The 23,090-nt window shown below is 39.9% G+C and overlaps 1 protein-coding gene across 2 annotated transcripts in view; it reads left to right on the forward strand.

Moving 5' to 3' along the window:
- The window catches only part of ATP9B (ATPase phospholipid transporting 9B (putative)), a 233,597-nt gene that overhangs the window by 189,879 nt on the left and 20,628 nt on the right, over positions 1–23,090 (forward strand). For both annotated transcript variants that reach the window (XM_060244097.1, XM_060244098.1), the window contains exons 14-15: positions 11,082–11,194; positions 17,030–17,278. In XM_060244097.1, the coding sequence (XP_060100080.1) occupies positions 11,082–11,194; positions 17,030–17,278 (362 nt within the window). The remainder of the gene's footprint in view (positions 1–11,081; positions 11,195–17,029; positions 17,279–23,090) is intronic.

A 23,090-nucleotide genomic window follows, 5' to 3' on the forward strand; every position in this document is an offset into this window, starting at 1 on the left:
TCACCCTTGTGTTCAGTTTAAATAACATGGTATACAAATGTCCTTGACTGAATTAGCATATGAACCTGTCCAGTGATGACTTCTGGCCTCTGCCTTATTATTGAACCCTGCATCACCCACCCTTCAATTAAAGCTTTCTTGGAATCAAGGATGTCACTGTTGACAGTGGAGAACATAATGTCACTCCTTGACTGACAACCTGTAGTTTCTTACAGATCGGAAGTGATTGCTAAAAGCATACTATTTATGTTGATTCCACAATTCAAGCCTTGGTACCGATTACAGGCTAAATTTGTTGAAATGGGGAAGTGGTGATAATTTTCAGTGACCGAGACAGCATGGTATCTGATTTATTTGCCACACAGTCTTTTCATACATTTTACTAAATAATGTAGATATGTAGCAAAGAAACACATATCACGTTTCCACATATCAAAATCTTTTTTCTGTAGTTCTTCAAGTATGTTGGTTAGTGCAATCTGTAGCATTTAAGTAAACATGCTTTTAAATCCTGTTCAAATTGGTAGGTTGTAAATATACTGGTGTAGTTTTAATCTTGGCAAAAACTATCTGTAACCTAGCTAGTACATTAAATAATTCAATTGTATATTTCCTTCTGTGGTTCACATTATTAGTGAAACTTTAAAAGCCTGAAATCTACCATGGAAGTCAAGAAAACACATTCAATTACTTTAAGAGTTGTTGTATTGAGTACAGTGTTTAAATTAAATTCTGTGAGATGCAATTCATCTGTTAGTGTCACCATGTTAAGAATGACGGGGAGAGCGCAATGGTGCATATGAACAGTTGTTTGGGTGTTGCCAATTCCTCCTTTATAACCAAGTAGGGCAATTAAACATTTGGGTGTGATCTAGTGCACTATGGGCACAGAAGCCATATTTGCAGGGATTCCCTGAGGGCATAGCATAATACATCCTCACCAACACTATTATGCCATTCACAGTGCAAACTCTGTTAAAGATTGCACTGTCAATCAATCAATCTTTGTAGTGTTAGCAAAAAAAATAAGCCATAGTAGGAATACAAAGTAAAATGCAGATGTCCAAGAAAAACAATAAAATACTTAAATTGGTCATTTTTACAGAAAGTATTGAAATACAAAGCCATCATTTAAAATCTGTCTAATAAGAAGAAGACTATAAAGTCCTGAGACAAATTACAAATGAAAAGTGTGGGGGGTGGAGTTAGGGTTGCCAAGTCCAATTCCAGAAATATCTGGGGACTTTGGGGGTGGAGCCAGGAGACTTTGGAGGTAGAGCCAGGAAACATTAGGGGTGGAGCCAAGATCAAGGCTGTGACAAGCATAATTGAACTCCAAAGGGAGTTCTGGCCAACACATTTAAAGGGACGGCACACCTTTTCAATTCCTTCCTTCCATAGGAAATAGTGAAGGATGGGGCACCTTCTTTTGGGGCTCATAGAATTGGACCCCCTGGTCCATTCTTTTTGAAACTTGGGGGGTATTTTGAGGAGAGGCACTAGATGCTATACTGAAAATTTGGTGCCTCTACCCCAAAAAACAGCCCCCCCCCAGAGCCCCAGATACCCACGGATCAATTCTCCATGATTTTCTATGGGAATTAATCTCCATAGGGAATAACAGAATTCCCATGCAGACATTTCCCTCCCCTCCCCCCGCTTTCTGACGACCCTGAAGCGGGGGGGGGCCTCCAAACCAGGAGATCCCCTGCCCCCACTTGGGGATTGGCAACCCTAGGTGTAGTCATGGGTCAGAAACTTTTGTCAGCACACCACATCATCTTTTTATCATTTATGATGGCAGCAAATCTTTAATTTGCCCTTGTCTGCCAATGATATGACTGGTCCTGATCTGACCTTTCTGGGAAGCGGGATATTCTGCAATAATCCTCTACATTCAACTTCATAGGAATGTGACATGGGACAAATCTTACATGAACTTTTGATCAAAGGAACAGACACTTTTCCTATATGGGATCTCATTAAAATGTCTTTCAAAGACTGCATGTGGCAAAATATCTAAGTGTGTCTTGGTAAAGGCCTTTCTGGAAGAGTCAGGGGAGAGGTGTCTATAAAGTATAAGCCTACAAAATAAGTACAGATATTCTCAAAGTGCCTACTAGATTTATATTGGTTGAAGCACTCTGGTATAACAATCTTTGGCTGCATAGAATCCAAGGGTTCTCAAGTATTCTGCAGAAAAGCCAAGGATAGCCACTAAGCAAAACAAATACAGTGGGCACAAAACAAACCGCAAATCACAATTTGTTCTCAAAATGGCTGATTCATGTTTCATCATGTGCACAAACTGGAAAGTGAACCAGTCATTTTCCTAGGAGCTTCGTTATTGGTTCATTTTTCCAGACAGCCTGGTGCTGATGCAATCAATTCCTAGGCAATACTGAACGTGGACTTCTGGGAGCCCTAGAAATGCACATAGCAGTTGTCCATAGCTTGATTGGCAGCTCTGAAAGCCCATCATGGAACTTCTATTCTGCTCCATGGGAGCAGATGGTATTTATTGCCGCACACTTTCTCAGCTGCCTTCACTTTGCAAGCAGCTTCTTCATGAGTCAGTCACATCATGTGCTTGTTGATTTGGCTGTTGCTGCATGCTAGAGTTTAGAGACCGCATTTGTTCTCCAACCCCACATTGTGGGACAATTTTAAACAATCCTCCCAGCTGGGAAGGTGTTGCCAATTCCTCCTCTGCTGTTTAAGGGACCTTAGTCCCAAGGGAAAGCTGTTTGTTTTCTTCAAACTTACTTGTTATTGCTGGAGTTTGCTTATTTACGGAACCCGCTTGTTTGTGCCCTATTGGTTTCAGGGATCCCCTCTGTTTCTTGCCTTACTTCTTCAATTTTATTTCAAATCCTAATTTGTTATTTTAGTAGACTTTGATTTATTTTAATCACAGAGAACAAACCAACTTCCTTACGACTCTGTGGTTTTCAGGAACCTGAGCCACAGAGGTTCAATTTTTTTACTTCCTTTCTCCTTTTTTCAAAATGTAGTGATTCTGCTGTGGGTTATTCTGCTCATGCCAGTGTGGCTATTTTATTTTTTTGGCTTTCAAAACCAGCTTGCTGAGCCATTCAGAAAAATATTTTCCGTAACTGGGCTGCATTGCTCTTATTAATAAACCATAAGCTTTTTTTTTTAATGTTTCAGTTCTGTCAATTTACCAAAACCTTCATTGGAGTGCTGTTACTAAGCCTGCAAAAATCCAATTTAACCAAACCTGGAGAGCAGGTAGAGTTTGCTTCCAGTTCAGTGTCTCTAGCCCATTGGGAGGCTGTTCTACCACCTCTCAAACTAATGAACCACCTAGGAATACCTGCTTTGGGGGGCTGTAACTTGGCCCCCTGAAAACCAATTCTCACCAAATTTGAAGAGCAAGTGGAGGAGAGTTTCAATTGGACTCTCTTGTTTGCCACAAATTTAGCATATTTAGCCCACTCGGGGGCTGTTCTACCCCTTCCTGAACCAACTAACCAGGAATCAGTTTGGGAAATCGAAAGAACGTGTAGCAGTGTGAACCAACGAATCATGCGACCAAATGAACCACAAACTGAAATGAACCACTGTTTTTCCTATTCATGCCCATCTCTAATAGCCACTAATCTCAGTACAACACTGCACTATGAGTTACCCTTCATCTCTCAGTATGCCAAAGTCAAAAGGCCTGGGGATGTATAGAAAATTATTTTCAGCCGCTAATTAATGGTTGTTTTGTAAACTAAAGTTATTGAAGGCGAAGATAATTCTACTCTGATCGTAGCCAAGGATGTTGATGGTAGAACAACTAACAGCCAGCATGCAAATTTCTTTTGAATAATTTCTAAAGACTGGAGATTTCCAGAGCTCCAAATTGCTGCTCCAGACAGAAGCTGGGGCAGTAGTTTCATTTTATAAATTTCTAAAGTTGGAGGAATCAGACAGCCCTCCTCTCTAAAACTATAATCCTAGAAGCTCAGATAAAATACATACCACAAGTTAGGAAAGGCACAAACAGGCATAAGAAAAGGCCTGTGTGGTTAACAAACAAAGTAATGGAAGCTGTAAAAGGTAAGGACTCCTTTAAGCGGTGGAAAACCAGTCCAGGTGAGATTAGTAAAAGGGAACACAGGCTGTGGCAAATCAAATGCAAGACTGTGATCAGGCAGGCAAAAAGGGACTATGAGGAGCATATTGCAAAAAAACATAAAGACCAACAATAAAACTTTCTTCAAATATATTAGAAGTAGGAAACCAGCCAGGGAGGCAGTGGGGCCCTTGGATGACCATGGGGTAAAAGGATTACTGAAGGAGGATAGGAAAATGGCTGAGAAGCTAAATGAATTTTTTGCCTCCGTCTTCACTGTGGAAGATGAGAACTTTTTGCCCGCCCCAGAACCACTAATTTTGGAAGGGGTATTGAAAGACCTGAGTCAGATTGAGGTAACAAAAGAGGAGGTCCTACAACTGATAGACAAATTAAAAACTAATGGCATACATCCGAGAGTTCTGAAAGAACTCAAAGTTGAACTTGTGGATCTTCTAACAAAAATCTGTAATCTTTCATTGAAATCTGCCTCTGTTCCTGAGGACTGGAAGGTAGCGAATGTCACCCCCATCTTTAAAAAAGGTTCCAGAGAAGACCCGGGAAATTACAGGCCAGTCAGTCTGACTTCAATACCGGGAAAGTTGGTAGAAAGCATTATCAAGGACAGAATGAGTAGGCACATTGATGAACACGGGTTATTGAGGAAGACTCAGCATGGGTTCTGCAAGGGAAGATCTTGCCTCACTAACCTGTTACATTTCTTTGAGGGGGTGAACAAACATGTGGACAAAGGAGACCCGATAGATGTTGTTTACCTTGACTTCCAGAAAGCTTTTGATAAAGTTCCTCATCAAAGGCTCCTTAGAAAGCTTGAGAGTCATGGAGTAAAAGGACAGGTCCTCTTGTGGATCAAAAACTGGCTGAGTAATAGGAAGCAGAGAGTGAGTATAAATGGGCAGTCTTCGCAGTGGAGGACGGTAAGCAGTGGGGTGCCGCAGGGCTCGGTACTGGGTCCCATGCTCTTTAACTTGTCCATAAATGATTTAGAGTTGGGAGTGAGCAGTGAAGTGGCCAAGTTTGCGGATGACACTAAATTGTTCAGGGTGGTGAGAACCAGAGAGGATTGTGAGGAACTCCAAAGGGATCTGTTGAGGCTGGGTGAGTGGGCGTCAACGTGGCAGATGCGGTTCAATGTGGCCAAGTGCAAAGTAATGCACATTGGGGCCAAGAATCCCAGCTATAAATACAAGTTGATGGGGTGTGAACTGGCAGAGACTGACCAAGAGAGAGATCTTGGGGTCGTGGTAGATAACTCACTGAAAATGACAAGACAGTGTGCGTTTGCAATAAAAAAGGCCAACGCCATGCTGGGAATTATTAGGAAGGGAATTGAAAACAAATCAGCCAGTATCATAATGCCCCTGTATAAATCGATGGTGCAGTCTCATTTGGAGTACTGTGTGCAGTTCTGGTCGCCGCACCTCAAAAAGGATATTATAGCATTGGAGAAAGTCCAGAGAAGGGCAACTAGAATGATTAAAGGGCTGGAGCACTTTCCCTATGAAGAAAGGTTGAAACGCTTGGGACTCTTTAGCTTGGAGAAACGTCAACTGCGGGGTGACATGATAGAGGTTTACAAGATAATGCATGGGATGGAGAAAGTAGAGAAAGAAGTACTTTTCTCCCTTTCTCACAATACAAGAACTCGTGGGCATTCGATGAAATTGCTGAGCAGACAGGTTAAAACGGATAAAAGGAAGTACTTCTTCACCCAAAGGGTGATTAACATGTGGAATTCACTGCCACAGGAGGTGGTGGCGGCCACAAATATAGCCACCTTCAAGAAGGGTTTAGATAAAAATATGGAGCACAGGTCCATCAGTGGCTATTAGCCACAGTGTATGTGTGTATATAAAATTTTTTGCCACTGTGTGACACAGAGTGTTGGACTTGATGGGCCGTTGGCCTGATCCAACATGGCTTCTCTTATGTTCTTATGTTCTCTTCCTATAACATCTAAAAATACCAAGGACAGCTTTTTCAAGGTTATATTTGGGATAGTCAATATGGGCTGCCCAAGAGCCAAACTGATGAAACATCACCCCTAAATATTTAAAGCTAGATACCTGTTCCAGTGGTTTTTTGTCCATTTATGATAATACAGTTTTCTACCAAAAATCATAATCTTGATTTTATCATAATTGGCATTAAGTAGGTTTTTTATAGTAGGAACTGAACTGTCTCAACAGCCTTCTAACACCAGTTTTGAGTATGGGAAATTAGCAGTGTGTCCCCTGCAGAGAGTGACATTGAAATGGTCTTTCTCCCTACTTTGACTGGAAAGAAATGAGGACCTGACAAGAATTCTACCATATCATTTATGTATTGATTTAAAAGGACTGGGGCCAATATACAGCCTTGGTGGACCCCTTTTGTGGTTTTGACTGAGCCACGGACACCTAATTTGACCTTTAAAGTGGTGTCATTATAAAGGCCTTTTATACACTCTAGCAGTCTATTATCTATATTCATATTGATTATTTTTTCATAAATGCTATATTGAGATGGAATCAAATGTGGCTTTGATATAGATAAATGCCACATATAGTTGTCTAAATGATCCATTTGAATATTTATTAATAAGCTGTTGAAGGCAGTAGAAGGCAGTGGTCAAGGATGGAATGTCCCTATCTAAATCCAATTTGCTCTGGTGCTAACAAGTTATTTTCAGTTACCCATGTCTCCAGCTTCAATAGGAGATGTACTGAATAAAGCTTTTCTGTTACATCCAGCAGGTTTATTGGTCTATATTTAACTGGATCAATATTCTCCTCCTTCTTATAAACTGGATCCACAATATAAGAAATCTATTCCTGAGGGAACATAACACACCTGACTTATATGAATAAACAGGGTGGCTAAAACAGCCCACCAGTACTGGAAAGCCTTAAGCAAATCAGTGGGCGGGGGATAAAATTTTGATCCAGGGTTTACACCTCATTATAGAGATTAGGGATTTTATTTCACTGACAGATAGAGGGGGTCACTCAGGGGAGTTAATCATTACCAGTAGATAAAAAGTCTATTACTGGTAGACTTGAGCAGTTGAGAACTAGAATCTTGGAGATGAACAACCAGGATCCTATACTTGTCTCTCACTGTTATTGTGGCTCGCCCAGAGATCCCTTTATTGACCCAAATATCAGCAGAACCTAGATGCATTCCTTAGTGACAACCTGCCCTAAATAAAGATTTTGTTTTTGCTCATCCTCAAACTCTGGACCTTCTGCAGAAGAGCTTTTAGAGGACTAGGATTGCCAAGTCGAATTCAAGAAATATCTGGGGACTTTGGGGGTGGAGCCAGGAGACATTGGGGTGGAGCCAAGATCAAGGCTGTGACAAGCATAATTGAACTCCAAAGGGAGTTCTGGCCATCACATTTAAAGGGACGGCACACCTTTTCAATGCCTTCCTTCCATACGAAATAATGGATAGGGGCATTTTCTTTGGGGCCCACAGAATTGGACCCCCTGGTCCAATCTTTTTGAAACTTGGGGGGCATTTTGGGGAGAGGCACTAGATGCTATACTGAAAATTCGGTGCCTCTACCCCAAAAAACACCCCCCCCCAGATACCTGCGGATCAATTCTCCATGATTTTCTATAGGAATAAATCTCCATAGGGAATAATAGAGTTCCCAGAAGACATTTCCCTCCCCTCCCCCCGCTTTCTGATGACCCTGAAGCGGGGGGAGGGCCTCCAAACCGGGGGATCCCCTGCCCCCACCTGGGGATTGGCAACCCTATAGAGGACTGTGAGACTATAGGCCCCACAGATCCCTCTAATTTGTCTTTAGTACTCATATACAAAATGGATCAATCTTAGTGGATTCTAAAGAGAAAATAGAAACTGACAGTAAGTGACCCAGAGTGAACATTATTTAAAGTGTATCTCATGGAATGTGATTGGATGGTCAAATAAAATCCAGGACCTACGTCCTTACAGTTTATAAAGTATTATGATACAATTTTTATCCAGGAGACCTGATTAACAAAAACATTGACATTAGCTTGATTCCTCACTTATAAACTCAATGCTGCCACATCCCAACTAAGAAAGGACACCCTAGTGGGGACCTGGCATTTCTACATTAGTGAAGTGGTGATATAGCATTGCTTCCTCCCGTAAGATCCTTTTAAAGATCAAGTTATTGTGAATGTATGTGTGAATGTCCATTCCTCATTCCTTGTCCTTTTGTTATGAGAACTGCTGGTTTGACTTGGAAAATTACATCTATGAACTTGAGATTTAATGTCTCAAGTAGGAATGAGTATGAACTGGTTCATGAGCCATTTTTTGGCTTGGTTCTGGTTCAGTTTGGGAATGGTCCCAAACCAGAACCCAACCAGAATTTTTAGGTTTATGCCCATCCTTAATCCCAAGGCACAAATAATACTGTTAGGTGATTTTAATGCTCACACTGGAAATGGTAGCTTGACAGGTAAGGGAAATACCTATGATGGTAATCTTTATAATGGCAGGAGGAATACAAGACTCCTTGGCTAATGAACATGGGAAAATATTAAGCCAATTGATCAACAAGCGTAGCATTGTAATATTAAATGATAACTTTGAGGGAGATAAACTTGAGGAATTCACTTATTATAACCAGAAGGATGCAAGTGTGGTCAACTATATACTAATATTACCCTCTCTTTATAATAATATAATACATTTTGAAGTAGGGTCTGAAAGCAACCATCAGCGTTTACATTCTGTATATCTGCTTCTGAAGCTCTTGTGGATTGTGGAACATCAATACCTCATATTGAAATTATAGCTAATATTTGTTTGAGGTGGACCTATACACTTCAAAATAAATTGCAACATATTGCATTGATTGAAGATTGCAGTATCCCATTATATTACAGCATCCCATTAGAGGAATCCAGTCCGCAGCTTGCATGTTCTTTGATGAGTGGAAGGGGAAAGATTAGCTTGGCGTGCATTACAGTGTATTATACCCTAGAAATTTCTCTGTTTATGCCCTGATGAAACTTGGTAGGTCTTTTTATTTATTTAGCAAAACTGTGTTGAAGCAAGAGCTTCAGTGCTGGAGGGAAAGTGAGGGAAAGAAGTGCATGCTCGGTAGATTTTTTGGTTTAATTTTTCCCTCCTCCCATGCTACAATACTTTTAAAAACTGCTTGTCATGTACTGAAGGGAGGCCACTTGGGGATGGGGGGGAGGCTTGTGATTGTTCTTTCCAGACAGCAAATGTGGTATATCAGAGGTGTCAAATATATGGCCCGTGGGTTTTATCCAACCCGCACAGGGCTTCTGTCCATGCCTTAAGCAACTGGCTGGTTCCTGCTTCCTGCATCGCAGCTTGCTTTGCCAGAATCTCTTAATCACATAGGACAGATAAATAAGCAAGCCTCTGCATTGACTGAGGCTCCTCCCCTCCTCCTTTCAGGGGGAGGGAAGGAACAAGTCAGAGCTTGTTTCCTGGCCAGACTACCTCAATCACACAGGAGACAAGGGCAAGTCTTTTTTCTTTTCCATTGGCTGAGGCTTCTCCCCTGTGCTCAGCTGCCTTAATTGCATGGAAGAAATACAAAGCAGCTTTAAGACCAACAACATTTTTATTCAGTGTATGAACTTTTGTTTGCCTTGCTACAGATGTGTGTTTTGTTGGGCTCCTTATGCAGTGTATGTGTTTTGTTGGGCTTGTTATGATGTGGCTCTCCTGAGTGCAACTGGGTTTGCTTCCCCCTTTTTACTGTATTCATGCCCTCATGATCCTGGCTTTCTCAATAGGAAAGCAATGTTTAGATGAGGAATAACAACAAGCCAGTGAGGTGGATTAGGCTGAGATTGTGTGCCCAGATGTAGTTCAACAGATTTCCTTTGTAGACTGGGGATTTTGAACCTAGGCTTCCCAGATAGCAGGCTCATACTGATCACTATGCATGGCTGTCTCTGTATTCTTGCACTGGCACATAGAGTTGCAGTTATTTTTCTGGGAAAACTGCAGTTTTGTAGGAAAACACATAGCCTTCATTCTGTGTCATGATGCCTTCCCATGTTTATGACCAGCACACAAAACAGTTTATGTACAACAGCTCACAATGCCCAGCCATTTCATGTTTTCCCCTGGGTCCTAGGCTCAGAGCACTGACCATGAGATTTCTGTAACAAATGTCAATAAATCAAAAATAGGTTTTAATCTTACACATACACACGTAAACTGCATATTCAAGATTGTTAGTGCAACAGACATTTTGATGCACTAATTCAGAGCAAAAAGTATTAGTTATAAGAGACTGTTAAATAAACAAAATATTGCAAGACTGCTAATGTTTAAGCATGTTTTTATTTTAAGTTATAAAATCTTTAATTATGTTTGTTTGTGTCTTTTATAAAGTTTATATCTCCATTATATTTTATGACACGCATGGCCCGGCCCAACAAGGTCTCGTTTATGTCAGATTTGGCCCTCATAAGAAATGAGTGACACCCTTTTATGTTGAATAGTAGACTATATTTCAACAAGAATTCAACAACATACATTTCAGAGCAAAATCATATTCACTTAGGAAGTGAATCATATGAGTGTATTGAGATGATATTGCACAGCCGCAGAAATAATTTTGTGTCTTTTAAAAAAAACCTAAGAGATTATTGTATGGCTAGAAACCAAATATAAGGTCTAGTTTGGTGCTGCTTGTATTCTAAGATGTGTTACAGTACATTTTGTAAGTAATATTCCCCAATCTTACTAGAGAACCTGTGTTCAATTTGTAGTCCCATTAGAGGTTTTTGGTATTCAGCCCAGCTGCCTTGAGAATACTGAAGTTTGACAAATTACTTTAAAATCTGAATGTAAATCCACAGCAACTTTTTGGTTCTATTTATTCATCTGGGAAATGTTACAGATGTAGCTCGCATTGAGACTCGTAAAACTATGTATCTATAGAACTATTCTTACCAAGTTGCCAAAATTTAAAAGTTAGTACTTGGTGTTAATGTTACAGGTACGCTGACCCAAAATGAGATGATATTTAAGCGCCTTCACCTAGGCACTGTATCATATGGCACAGACACAATGGATGAAATTCAGAATCATATCATCGGTTCCTACTCTCAGGTATTTGGTTTTTGTATCTTTCCCTAAAGTTGCTGTAACTCTATGAAAAGCCCAATATAAAAATAGTGTGCTCCAAATGAATCACAGTGATAGTGATAATGATAAAAAAATTATATTTCTAATGTTTTAAGGGGGCAGAATTCAAAACTTTGTGGAAATTTGCTGTATGAAGAGATGGGGAAATGAGACTGAGAAATAGTCACTTGATTTTAGGCATCTGTGAGCTAGTGCCTGGAAGGATATTTAGAATGTGTACTTTCTGGGTTCATAGTTTGTACTCATAACTGCTATGCTACTCCACCTGTGTAGATTCCAGAACTTTTAATTAAGGCCTGCACTACATATTTCTTCCAATTCATTCTGTTTATTTAGTGGGTTTCAACTTCTATGTTAACTTGATTATTCAATGACTGGCATCAGGAGCTACTAGATAAACAGTGCCTAATGTCCAGATTTGTGCACGTGGGGATATGAATAAAGTAATGTATGTGATGGCAAAGTATTGGATTGCTGGATGCCCAAAGATCAAATTGTGTTGTGATGTGCATGCTTTTATGAATGGTCTTTTTACAAGGAATAGACCAAAAGTGTCCCCAATCTTGCTTTGATCAGAGAATAGGCAGTCACAGATTCATATTACATTAATACAACTGGAAATTCATTTGGCAGATGTCAAAAAGCTCACATGCATTTAGCTTCAAAAGACTGGGCACACAAGTTCAAATTGTTTACACGTGTTCCTATACTTTTTTACAATTGCTAAACTTAACTTTAAAATGAAGGGACATACATAAGCTCCTGAGGAATTTAGCATATTTTAAACTGAAAGAGCTTTGACATTTTCAGTATACAGATTAGCAATTGCTTGTACTCTGAGGAAATAATTTTATTAAACAGCTTCTCTTTCTGCAGTTTTAATTGCTTTGATAACAAATTTGTTTCTAACATTTTCTGGTTAAGTATAAAAATGCATAAATAGATGTCCAACCACTATTTAATCATCACTTCAAAAGTATGTGTTGAACATTCTTTTATTTAAGCTCTGATTGTAGAAGCAGCCAGTTAGTTTACACATGGATTCTTGTGTGACATTGATTTTTTTTGTCCCTTGTTTATGTTCAGTTTTATTATTAAGATGACAATAGTCGCGTAGGTCCACTCTAATGCAACACACAAATCTATTATAACCTGATTATATTTCCCCACTGGAAGCATTCTGATAGAGGGCATAATCTTTAATGGAATTTGTGTGAAATTAAATTATACAAGCATCAATAAACATAACATAATTCAGAAGGAGTAAATCAGCTTAATTTATTTGTAGCTGTAATGGCATCAGTGTTAGCAGAATGCAAATGCAGAGGTTTAAAGGAGAAGCTGAAAAGCAGTGCCAGATGAGCAGAAAGTTAAACCCTTTATTAGACTACACTGTAATTTGATGGGCAGAATATTCACGGTTCAGTAGATCAGTACATGGAGTCAAAAAGAAAAGCTTGCTTGCCAAACAGGGTTTCAGCGGTAATACCCTGCAGAGAATAAAAAGTTAGTTTGATTATTCCGGTGAGGTGAGAAAACTGTCTTCTAATAATGACTTAAGATCTTTCTCATCAAGAAGCAGGAACATATTAAGATGCTTCTTTATGGGACACATTTGTGACTGCTACAAAAGTGTGTTTTTCCTTGCCTGGTCACATTACTATGGTATTCATTCTTTTCCACTAGGCAGTAAGATATATAGTCATGAAGTTTAATCCATTGCCATTGAAAGCAATGGTAAATTACAACCCACTGATTTTCATAGATAAGGATTAAAATCCTATAACTTCATTGACGTGTGCTCATAAGGCAGTTGCTGAAAACGCATGAAGCTCTGAGATCTTGTAACATGTAGCAGAATTTGTGAAACTCTGTATATTCAGCAGCTCCTAAAAAATTGGAAGGTACAATATGCCTCCCCACAGCTATATCCTGACTCATTTCTTAAGAACTCATCAGGAGAAGTGATGAGGGAAGTTGTCTAAAGCAGCAGCCAGAGCTTTTTTTTTTCTGGGAGAAAGTGTTGTAGCAGAGTTCCGAAACCTCTTTGTGGACACAAAATTCTCAAAAGCAGTCTAAAAGTTAGTGAGGGGGCACCAAGAGAGCATGGCAGCCTTTGATCCAACAAGGTCATCATTAGTGTTAGGCACCAAAAGCAAGACCCCCCCCCGGGAAAAAATTGACATAAATGACATCACAGCATTAGCAGTTCCAGGGGCAACACTTTTGGGGGGCAAAACACTATGGCCGTTTTCGCACTGACCTTTTACTGGCACGGCCACCCTCTTCACACCGGAGGATCTGCCCGGATTTCGCACAAGAAGCGCCGGTGCACCCAAAAGAGCCGGCTACTTCCGTCGCGAAACCCGCTCAAACGTTTTCCTGCTTCTTGGCGGTTTCCGTTTGAGCGGGTTTCGCGACGGAAGTAGCCGGCTCTTTTGGGTGCGCCGGCGCTTCTTGTGCGAAATCCGGGCAGATCCTCTGGTGTGAAGAGGGTGGTCACGCCAGTAAAAGGTCAGTGCAAAAACGCTCTATGATAAATTAATCCTCAAACCATAGAGTTTTGTCCAGCAATCAGACTGTCCCCAACATGATGGTGTTACTTTTGGGTGATGTCACTGCATCAGGTACATCTCACAGTGATGAGATGTACCTGATGCAGGGGCCAGCTAGTCTGCAGCAGGGAAAAACCCCTGAAACGGGGATTTCCCTGCTTTGTCCTGGGAACTACAAAAAACAAATTGTGATGTACGAGCTAACAGTGTTTAATAAAACTTTTAAGAGTCATGTAAAACTACTATATGCATTTTAAAGAAGTGCAGTTCTACAACATAGTCCATCCACAATGAGCACCCAGGTATAAGCTCATTTTCTCATGTCCAAAGACTTCCTCAGGAGTATCTGGAGTATTCCTATTTCCTCCAAGGTTATCAGCCTCTTATTTCAATTTAATTATTAATGCGGTGTCGTTACTTTCTTCAAAACTTCTTATCTTGGAATTAAGCCATGGTAATTATATTAAGATTCAACACAAAGCTGAAGGGAAGTGGAAAATTCTTAATGTGATGCCAAAGTTGAGAGTCAGTTTGGGGTAATGGTTAAGTGTGTGGACTCTTATCTGGGAGAACTGGGTTTGATTCCCCACTCCTCCACTTGCACCTGCTGGCATGGCCTTGGGTCAGCCATAGCTCTGGCAGAGGTTGTCCTTGAAAGGGCTGCTGCTGTAAGAGTCCTCTCAGCCCCAGCCACCTCACAGGGTGTCTGTTGTTGGGGAAGAAGGAGATTTTGAACGACTCTGAGATTCGGAGTGGAGAGCAGGATATAAATTCAGTATCTTCTTCTTCTTAAATTTATAATGTTATCAAGAACTTACCTCTCAGCATCACTTAAGTGTTAATACTTATAATGAAGGCAAGCCAGTCACTAAACTTCTTTTTAACCAGATGCAAAAGCCTCTGGAATTTCGCTGGCAAAATGCTCTCTGCACTGTTTATAATAAGAGCAAGCCGGGTTTTTTTTAATGCAAAAGCCATTCTTGATTGACGGTCTTAATACTCTCATTATCACTTAGGGAAGCTTTGGACTGATTCACATAGCCCATGATTGGTAAAGCCTGGTAAAGAAGGCACACATAGTCTTCTCACTGAATGTTTAATGTAACACATGACTTGGTGCCAAGCATATTAATTCAGTTTTCCTTATCCTTCCTGCTAAAAAAAAAAGTAAAGAAAAATCACATAATCAAGCCCAAGTATATAGCTGCCCCAAGGTCGTATGTAGGGGAGTGGAATATCTGTCCACCCACCATATGAAGAGAGTGTTGCATCTGAAAAATGTGTAAAGCAGCCCAGTGCCTGAGGTAAAATGGATAACAGCCATATTCTAAAGTTTGAACTTTGCATAGAGTTGATTTTTGACATCAGGTAAAATGAAAGAAATGCCTACTGGGAACAGAGAGTTTAAAGGGTGAACCTGACCTGGATAGCCTAGGCTAGCCCAATGTCATCAGATCTCAGAAGCTAAGCAGGGTCAGTCCTGGCTAATATATGGAAGGGAGACTTCCAAAGAATACCGTTGAAATGCAGAGGAAGGCAATGGCAAACCACCTGGGAATGTCTCTGGCCTTGGAAACCCTACAACAGGGGTGTCAAACTCATTCGTTAGGAGGGCTGAATCTGACACAGATGGGACTTTGTGGGACTGGGCCATGAGTGTCATAAAATATAATGCCAGGTAGTGGAGATATAAACTTTATAACGGACACAGACAAACCCAATTAATAATATTTTTTTAAACTTAAAATACAAACATGCTTAAAACTTCCAATAATAAAATAACAACAAAAACAAATACTCTTCCAATAGTTAAAGTTGGAAAGATGGGAGACTAGTGGAATTTGACAATGCATTTTTTAAAATAAAACATCAAGAAAAAGCACAAGGCTCTGACTCTGTGGAAACAATGAAATGGCATTGCAAACTTCTCCCCATCAGTCTACTCAGATTGGCAAAGCCTTTCCAGTATAATATCCCCCCTTTTGGCTATGGATTCCCACATTAGAGTACTCACTAGATTAGGTCTAGTCAGGAGAGATAAGCTGGTTGAAAGCATCAACCTTTGTTTGCAAGGATACAACTCCAGGAAGTATGAATTTCAGCTAGCGATAGGAAAGCTGAAAATGTAACCATGTCCACTCCATTTGAAACCATTGCAGAGTACAGACAAAGCTGCAAGGAAAATGTGGAATGGATCTTAAAATCCGCCCCAGGTTTTCCTTGCAGCAGCCAACGAAGAAAGGCAGGAAGAGCCTGGGACTCAGCCTGCAAGCTTCAAAGGGTGCTTCAAAGAGCTTTTGAAGCTCCTAGGCTGAAACTGAAAGAGACTCAGCCTGCAAACTTCAAAGAACCTGGGAGCTGTAAGAGCCTGGGAGCTTCAAAGGGTAAGGGGAGGAGGGGGAGAAAAGGGCCTTGGGGGTCTGATCAAAGCCTTGGGCAGCCGCATCCAGCCCGCGCACTGGGTGTTTGACATCCCTGCCCTACAAGATTGCCGTAAATTAGCTGTGGAAAGGAAAGGTCCCCTGTGCAATTACCAGTTATTTCTGACTCTGGGGTGACGTTTTCACAAAGTTTTCACGGCAGACTTTTTATAGGGTGGTTTGCCATTGCCTTCCCCAAAATTAGCTGTGACTTAACAGCAAAAAAAAGAAGCCTGAAGGGATGGGCATGGACTGGTCCATGGACCAAAATTATTAATGGACCAGGGACTGATTTGTGCTGTTTGTCTGTTTTGACGGACTGCCCATGAACTGCAATTTTTTTAGGCCATCTGTTTGGTCTGTTGGAGGGGTCTGTTGGAGTGAGCTCACGCCACGGAGCTCAGGAGGCATTTAAACACCTCCTGAGCTCACATTCAAGTTGTGCTGCTACTGTGGCATGATGCCACTGAGCTCAGCTCACTAGCTTTGCACTGCAGCGGTGTCATGATCCAGAAGTGGGCTCAGGAGGCATTTAAATATTTACTGGCATCATGCCACCTCTGGATGTGGTCTCAGGAAGCATTTAAAAATGCTTACTTTTATTGTCTGAAATTAGCAAATATTTAATGAAATGAAAACCAAAGGCTGGAGCTTATAAAAAAAAATAACTCTGTGACAAACAAGTTTTTGATAACTTGCAAAAAACTTCCAAGCAAGAAATCATGGATGAACGTGACACCCCTGCTTTACCTGAATAGCATTTTTATTGTGTTTGGCTTTTATATACTATATTATATCATATATTATCCCATATTATATTTTAGGCACATTCTCAATCTAGTGGAAGCAGTACCAGTGCAACACCTACTCGAAAAGTACAGTCTTCTGCACCCAAAGTCCGTAAAACTGTCAGCAGTCGAATACATGAGGCAGTAAAAGCTATTGCATTATGTCACAATGTCACACCTGTATATGAATCCCGAGCAGGAGCAACTGGAGAAACAGAATATGCAGAAGTAGATCAGGATTTCAGTGATGAAAATAGAACTTACCAAGCTTCTAGCCCTGATGAGGTAAGCCTGGCATAATAAATTTTGTTCTAAACACATTTAATGTTAGCTTTAAAAAATAAATTTACTATTACCTTGTGCAGATGTAAGTAACAACTGGATTCTGGCATCAGCAGCTGAATGTCAACAACTGCGTCTCTGTCCTCTTTATGTGAAGCCTTGTGAAGTCTGAGTTCTATAAAAGCTGCGGCCTGTTTTCAGCCTGCCTTTGTATATGGCTTTTTTCCTTACCCCAGCTTTCTGCTGTGAGCATAAGCAATGAGACAAAGTGTACAAAACTGTGCATTGCCAGCAGAATAGTGGAATTTACTGGGTGTCACTAGATGGCATTATAGTTCATCCTTTCTGTATTTTTTTCCTTTCTTATTCCTTCGGTGCAATAATTGCAGTTTCCTTCCATTATATTTGTACTCTACAACAAAAAAAATTGGTTGATCATTAGGACAAAAAAGAAGTAATGGCTTAATACAGAGAATGAGAAAATCAAGCTAAAGGTAAGCAAGCAAAGCTGTAAGAAGTAGTACAAAATTACTTTATATAGTAATAAATAGGTATATTAATTTGGAGATATAAGGATTTAGGCAAAACAAAAGTAACAGTTTTAATCCTGAGCGTCAGCTTTACATTGTAATCCTTAAAACTCATGTTTCTGTACTGAAAATCTTATAAAATTGGTGTTTCCAAAGAATTCTTTAAATATGCCACAAATGTTAAGCAAAAGTGAAGTGAGTACATTTTTAAACAACCAAAACATCATTATATGACCAAATACAAAGCTAGCACTGAAAGACTAGAAAGGCTTTGTCATAATTTTTTAAAAAGTTGTATTGATGCGGTGCTTGCAAATCACTGGAGCCTAAGGAAAATAATGTAAATGGTCCATTATTTAGCTTATTGAACTTTGCTGCAGTTAGGTTGACAGATGATACCAATGTTTCCCAATCACAAAAGTACCATTTTAAAAGCATTTTTATTGAATAAAGTACTGCAAGTATTGCACCCTGGAGCTTTATTTAGGAAAATGGTTCAATTGATGTTTTCTCTTTAACCTCATGTTGACCTATCAAAATATATTTGGCTAATAAGCCACAGTATTGTTTGACAGGCTGTTTTTTATGCACCAGTCTTTAACAGTGTTTTCTAATCATTTCTAGACCCAATTGATCATCTTTTGGTACTGGATAGCATATAATAGTAGCATTTCATAGAGTATAATACAGAAAATCTTCATAACAAACAATAGACAACAAAACTACAGCTAGTTTGAACATACCCTATTCAGTTTCTAAATTTAAGAAACCTTTTAGAATTATAAAAGAATAAATGTAAGTTTCTCATATGTAAAGTATCAGCCATTGAAATTATGATGACCAGTGGGGAACTTTCAGTATAATGTATGTAGTTACTGTAGCTTCAGATAAGTAACTTATTTTGTATTCATAGTGTGAGCTCTACTTACGCCAGGCTCATTGTTTCTTATGATAAGTGATCAATATTTCATTTTCTCTAAAAGAATGGAAAGTTTCATTTGTCTGTTAACTTGTGCCCTCTGCAGCATAGCATGCAAAGAGGATGTGTTCAGGACTTGTTAATGCAGCCAAACTATGCTTATGTTGTGTTGCCATATATGTATGTCCAGTTAAATTGCAGAAAGTTGATTCCGAACTAATGTAATGAACAGTCATGAAAGGATATGAACTAAGTATGCAGAGCAATAAAGTTCAAAGGTTGTAAGTCCAAGTAATTTGGAGGCAAGCTATGAACAGGAGCCTTTGATGACCTTTGGATACTGAAGATTGATTACTTGCAATGGTTTCTATTCTGATAAACTAGGTATTCATTGGCTACACTTTCACCTGCACATATTCCAATTCTAACATGCAAAGCATTTAAGTATTCTGTTTAATTATGATAACATTCTAATGACAAAATATCAGAATAATAAAATAAATTAATAGTAAAATGATGGTTTTTGAAAAAAATATTTTAAAAAAATTAGGCGGTGGGAAGTTTAGATATCAGCAAGATTCCGATGTGATAATAAGCTATGATTTGTCATTATAGGAAGGGGCCTGGGAGATCTTTTGGCTCATAAGTTCCATCACAAGTGGCTCAGAAAGTAATCACTTCTGCTTTTGTAGCAAAATAGAGTTGACAGTTCAACAGGTCAAAAAAGATTTGGTCAGTTAACTGGTCAAATACTAGAGAAGTATTTTAAATGTATTTAGTAGGATAAAAATGCTGTTATCAGAAGGTTCTATACTTAATGCTAATTATGAAAACATTTATATTTGTCTTAAAATGTTGTTACAATTTTTAGCAATGTCAGATAAATAAGTATGAACATTTTGATGAACAGCTCGTTCACTTTTAAAGTCATTTTTAAAAAAAGAAATTCTGCTAAGAATGCAGTGCGGCAACTCTCTGATTAAAGATGCCTATAGCTAAAGATCCACACTGATTGCTGCAGGGCTAGGAGACCAGCAGCTCTCACTCCTACCCTTGTTTACAGGCTACACCAGCACAAGAGAAAAGGTAAGACATGGTGATATTGTTGGCTTAATGAACTATTTGATTGCTGTCAAATAGATGATCAACAAATAATATGTTTATGCTCTTTAGACCAACATGCCAGCCCTACAGCAAACCATAATTTTTTTTATGTCCAAGAACTGCAAACAAGGATTATCGCTCTGCCTGACCCATGGTTTAATCCGGGTTTGAAGGGCAGAGAACTAACCATAGTTTGTGATTCAGATGTAAAAACAAGCTGTGGTTAACCATGAAAGAAGAAGTGCAAGAGAAGGAGAAGGTAGGATAGGGAAGGGAGTACATATACCAGAATTCTCCTTCATCATTCTGGAAACAAAAAGCTATGGTTTCATCATGGGTCTTCTGTGCAGGCACACATTGGGACTGTTCTTGCACAGGCCAGCCACTGGAAATCTCTACCAGCGTTTTCTTAGGGAAGAAAGAGTCTTGGGGGAACCCCTTCCCTCCAGAGCACGTTAGCAGCCATTTTATTGCTCAAACATCCTTGTGCCCCTTTCCCTCCCTTCATCTTTCACTACCCTGGCAGAAGGACATTCTTCCACAAGCTCTACAGGATCCTAATAGTTTGAGCTTTTTGTTTTCCTTTTCCTTTCCTCCATGGAGTGGGGCAACTACACCATGCAGTCAGACCATCTGGGGCCCAAACACTCCTTCTCTTGAAAGAGAATGCCTGCTTCAGCTCTGGCATGGTTTTCCATTCCATCCTGCACCTTGAGTCGTCTTGGTCCTATTAGATTTGGAAATGGAAGAGCCATAGGAAGAGGAACGCTCTCCGTCAAGTCAGAGTTCAGAATTGCTGTCTGACCCATCTCCCAATGACACAGTAGGAGATCCTGATTCCATCTCCCCACCAAAGATTTCCACCTCTATGCAGAACATATGAACATTTGAAGCTGCCTTATACTGAATCAGACCCTTGGTCCATCAAAGTCAGTATTGTCTTCTCAGACTGGCAGCGGCTCTCCAGGGTCTCGAGCTGAGGTTTTTCACACCTATTTGCCTGGACCCTTTTTGGGGGGGAGATGCCAGGGATTGAACCTGGGACCTTCTGCTTCCCAAGCAGATGCTCTACCACTGAGCCACCGTCCCTCCCCAAACAGATGATCCGCATGGCTAGCTCTCTGGACATTCAGGTCACATCATCGGTTCCCAGACCTTGAAACAAGAAACTGGGAAGGCTTTATTCTGACACACCTGGTACCTTTGCCTTCCCCATTCTTGAAGCAGTACTAGACATTATCAGTGCCATCTGGGAGAAACCTAGCATCTCCACCACCTGAAAGAGGGTGGAAAATCTCTACTGAGTCCAGCAAGAAGGATGTGCGTACTTATTCACCCATCCTACCCCCTCATCTTTAATCACCAGTGAGCTACAGGCCAGACAACAACCCAGCTGTTAGAAAAGGATGCAAGGTTGATGCAGTTGACAGGAAGATCTACTTTTCAGCAGCCCTAAATCTGTGCATTGTAAATTACGACACCATAATGAGAAATCACCAGTGTTCTCCTGAGTTGCTGTGAGCAGTATTTCAAAAAGGAGCAGGAGGGAAAGGAAGTGCATGTGGACTTTGGAGCATGTGGACATCTGCGTGGCATAACCAGCTGGTAACACCCTCTGGAGGGAAGAGGCTCCCCAAAGACTCTTTATTTCCTGAGAAAATGCTGGTAGAGAACTCCAATGGCCAGCCTACAGAAGCACAGTCCCAATGTGTACCTACGCAGAAGACAACTCAAAGAAGAACAGTTAACATGTCAGTTAACCTGTCAGTTCAACACTGGTTTTCTTGCATCAGGTTGCTTTTGGCTGGTAGGGGGAGCAGCATATGGTAATAAATTATGCTAATGAGCTCTACCACCTATTTTTCTACAAAATGACCCCTGAACACACCCCATAAAACAGGAATACTTGGAAGAAGTTTCATATGTTGTAGTATCAGAGTGGTGTGAAATTTTTCTAATGTCATTTTAGAAAAGTGACTCTTCTCAGTTTTCTTTGAGCTCTGTTGTTAAAGACAGATAAAGAATCAGTCACATTTGACTGAACCACCAAATGTTGATACTTGCATAAGAGCAGATAACAGATTATTCTTGTCTGTTGGTTTCTTGACCTTCTCTTGAAGCACAGGTATAACTCTCTAAAATGTGACTGTGCTATAAACTGCCAACTCAACTAGTATGCGAAGCCATGCATAAACTAAAAAATAAACAGATGTGAATCACCAAATATAGAACACTCAAGTCCTGGTTGCAAAAGGACACAAATGAGATGATAGGGTATTAACGGAAAGATGCAATTTACAGGTCAGAATGTAATAGTAACCTTTCACTGTGAAAATTGAAAATTAACCTTTGGAGTATTGGATCATTTGCAGACATATAAATGTATTTGTTAGGAGAAAAACAAAAACAGCCTTTTAAAAAGGTTTTTTTTGTTGCTGTTGTGCTGGATCTGAAAATGACATTTTATTTTGTTCTCCTCGTATACCAGTCCTTTTACCATATTTTACTTTTTGATAGCTACAGTAATACTTGGTGCATCTTGCAACATGCCTTTCATGCTGGCTTTTATTTCTGGCATATTTAAACAAACCTTGTACTTAAATTACTGCACACTGGGTTCTTCCTTCATTTCTTACCAATTTCCCCCATATCCTGCTACACATTTAATGATCACATTTGGAAGCAACTCTGTTTTCTTGTCTCCTGATCCTTTTCAGAACAACATCCAGTGCTTAAAATTCCTTCTAGATGCCAGCATAGGAAGGCATCCTGGTGATTTAAAAAAAAAGCAAAACCTTGATTGTATCGGGTGATTTTTGGGTCTCCATTCTGTCATTCCTTCACTTGCTTAAAAGCTTTGCTGAGTCTTGGATTTGTGAATCATGGACTGAGTTCTTTGTGAACATTGAGAAGTACCAGAGGCTAAGGAGTTCCATATTTTGATACCTAAATATTGTTTTTTTTTATTGTTGTCTTCAACATAGGACAAATAAATAACCTGCTTAACGGCTTTGCTGAATCTTGGATTCTTGACCCTTGGATCGAGTTCCTTGTGAACTTTGAGAAATACCAGAGGCTAAGGGGATCAATACAATTTTGATACCTAAATATCATTTTTTAAAAAATTACTGTCTACAACATAAGAACATGAGAAACTGCTGGATCAGACCATTGATCCATCTAGAGAGCCAGTTTGGTGTAGTGGTTAAGTGTGCGGACTCTTATCTGGGAGAACCGGGTTTGATTCCCCACTCCTCCACTT

This window comes from Heteronotia binoei, chromosome 7 (assembly GCF_032191835.1).
Source record: "Heteronotia binoei isolate CCM8104 ecotype False Entrance Well chromosome 7, APGP_CSIRO_Hbin_v1, whole genome shotgun sequence".
Taxonomy (NCBI): domain Eukaryota; kingdom Metazoa; phylum Chordata; class Lepidosauria; order Squamata; family Gekkonidae; genus Heteronotia; species Heteronotia binoei.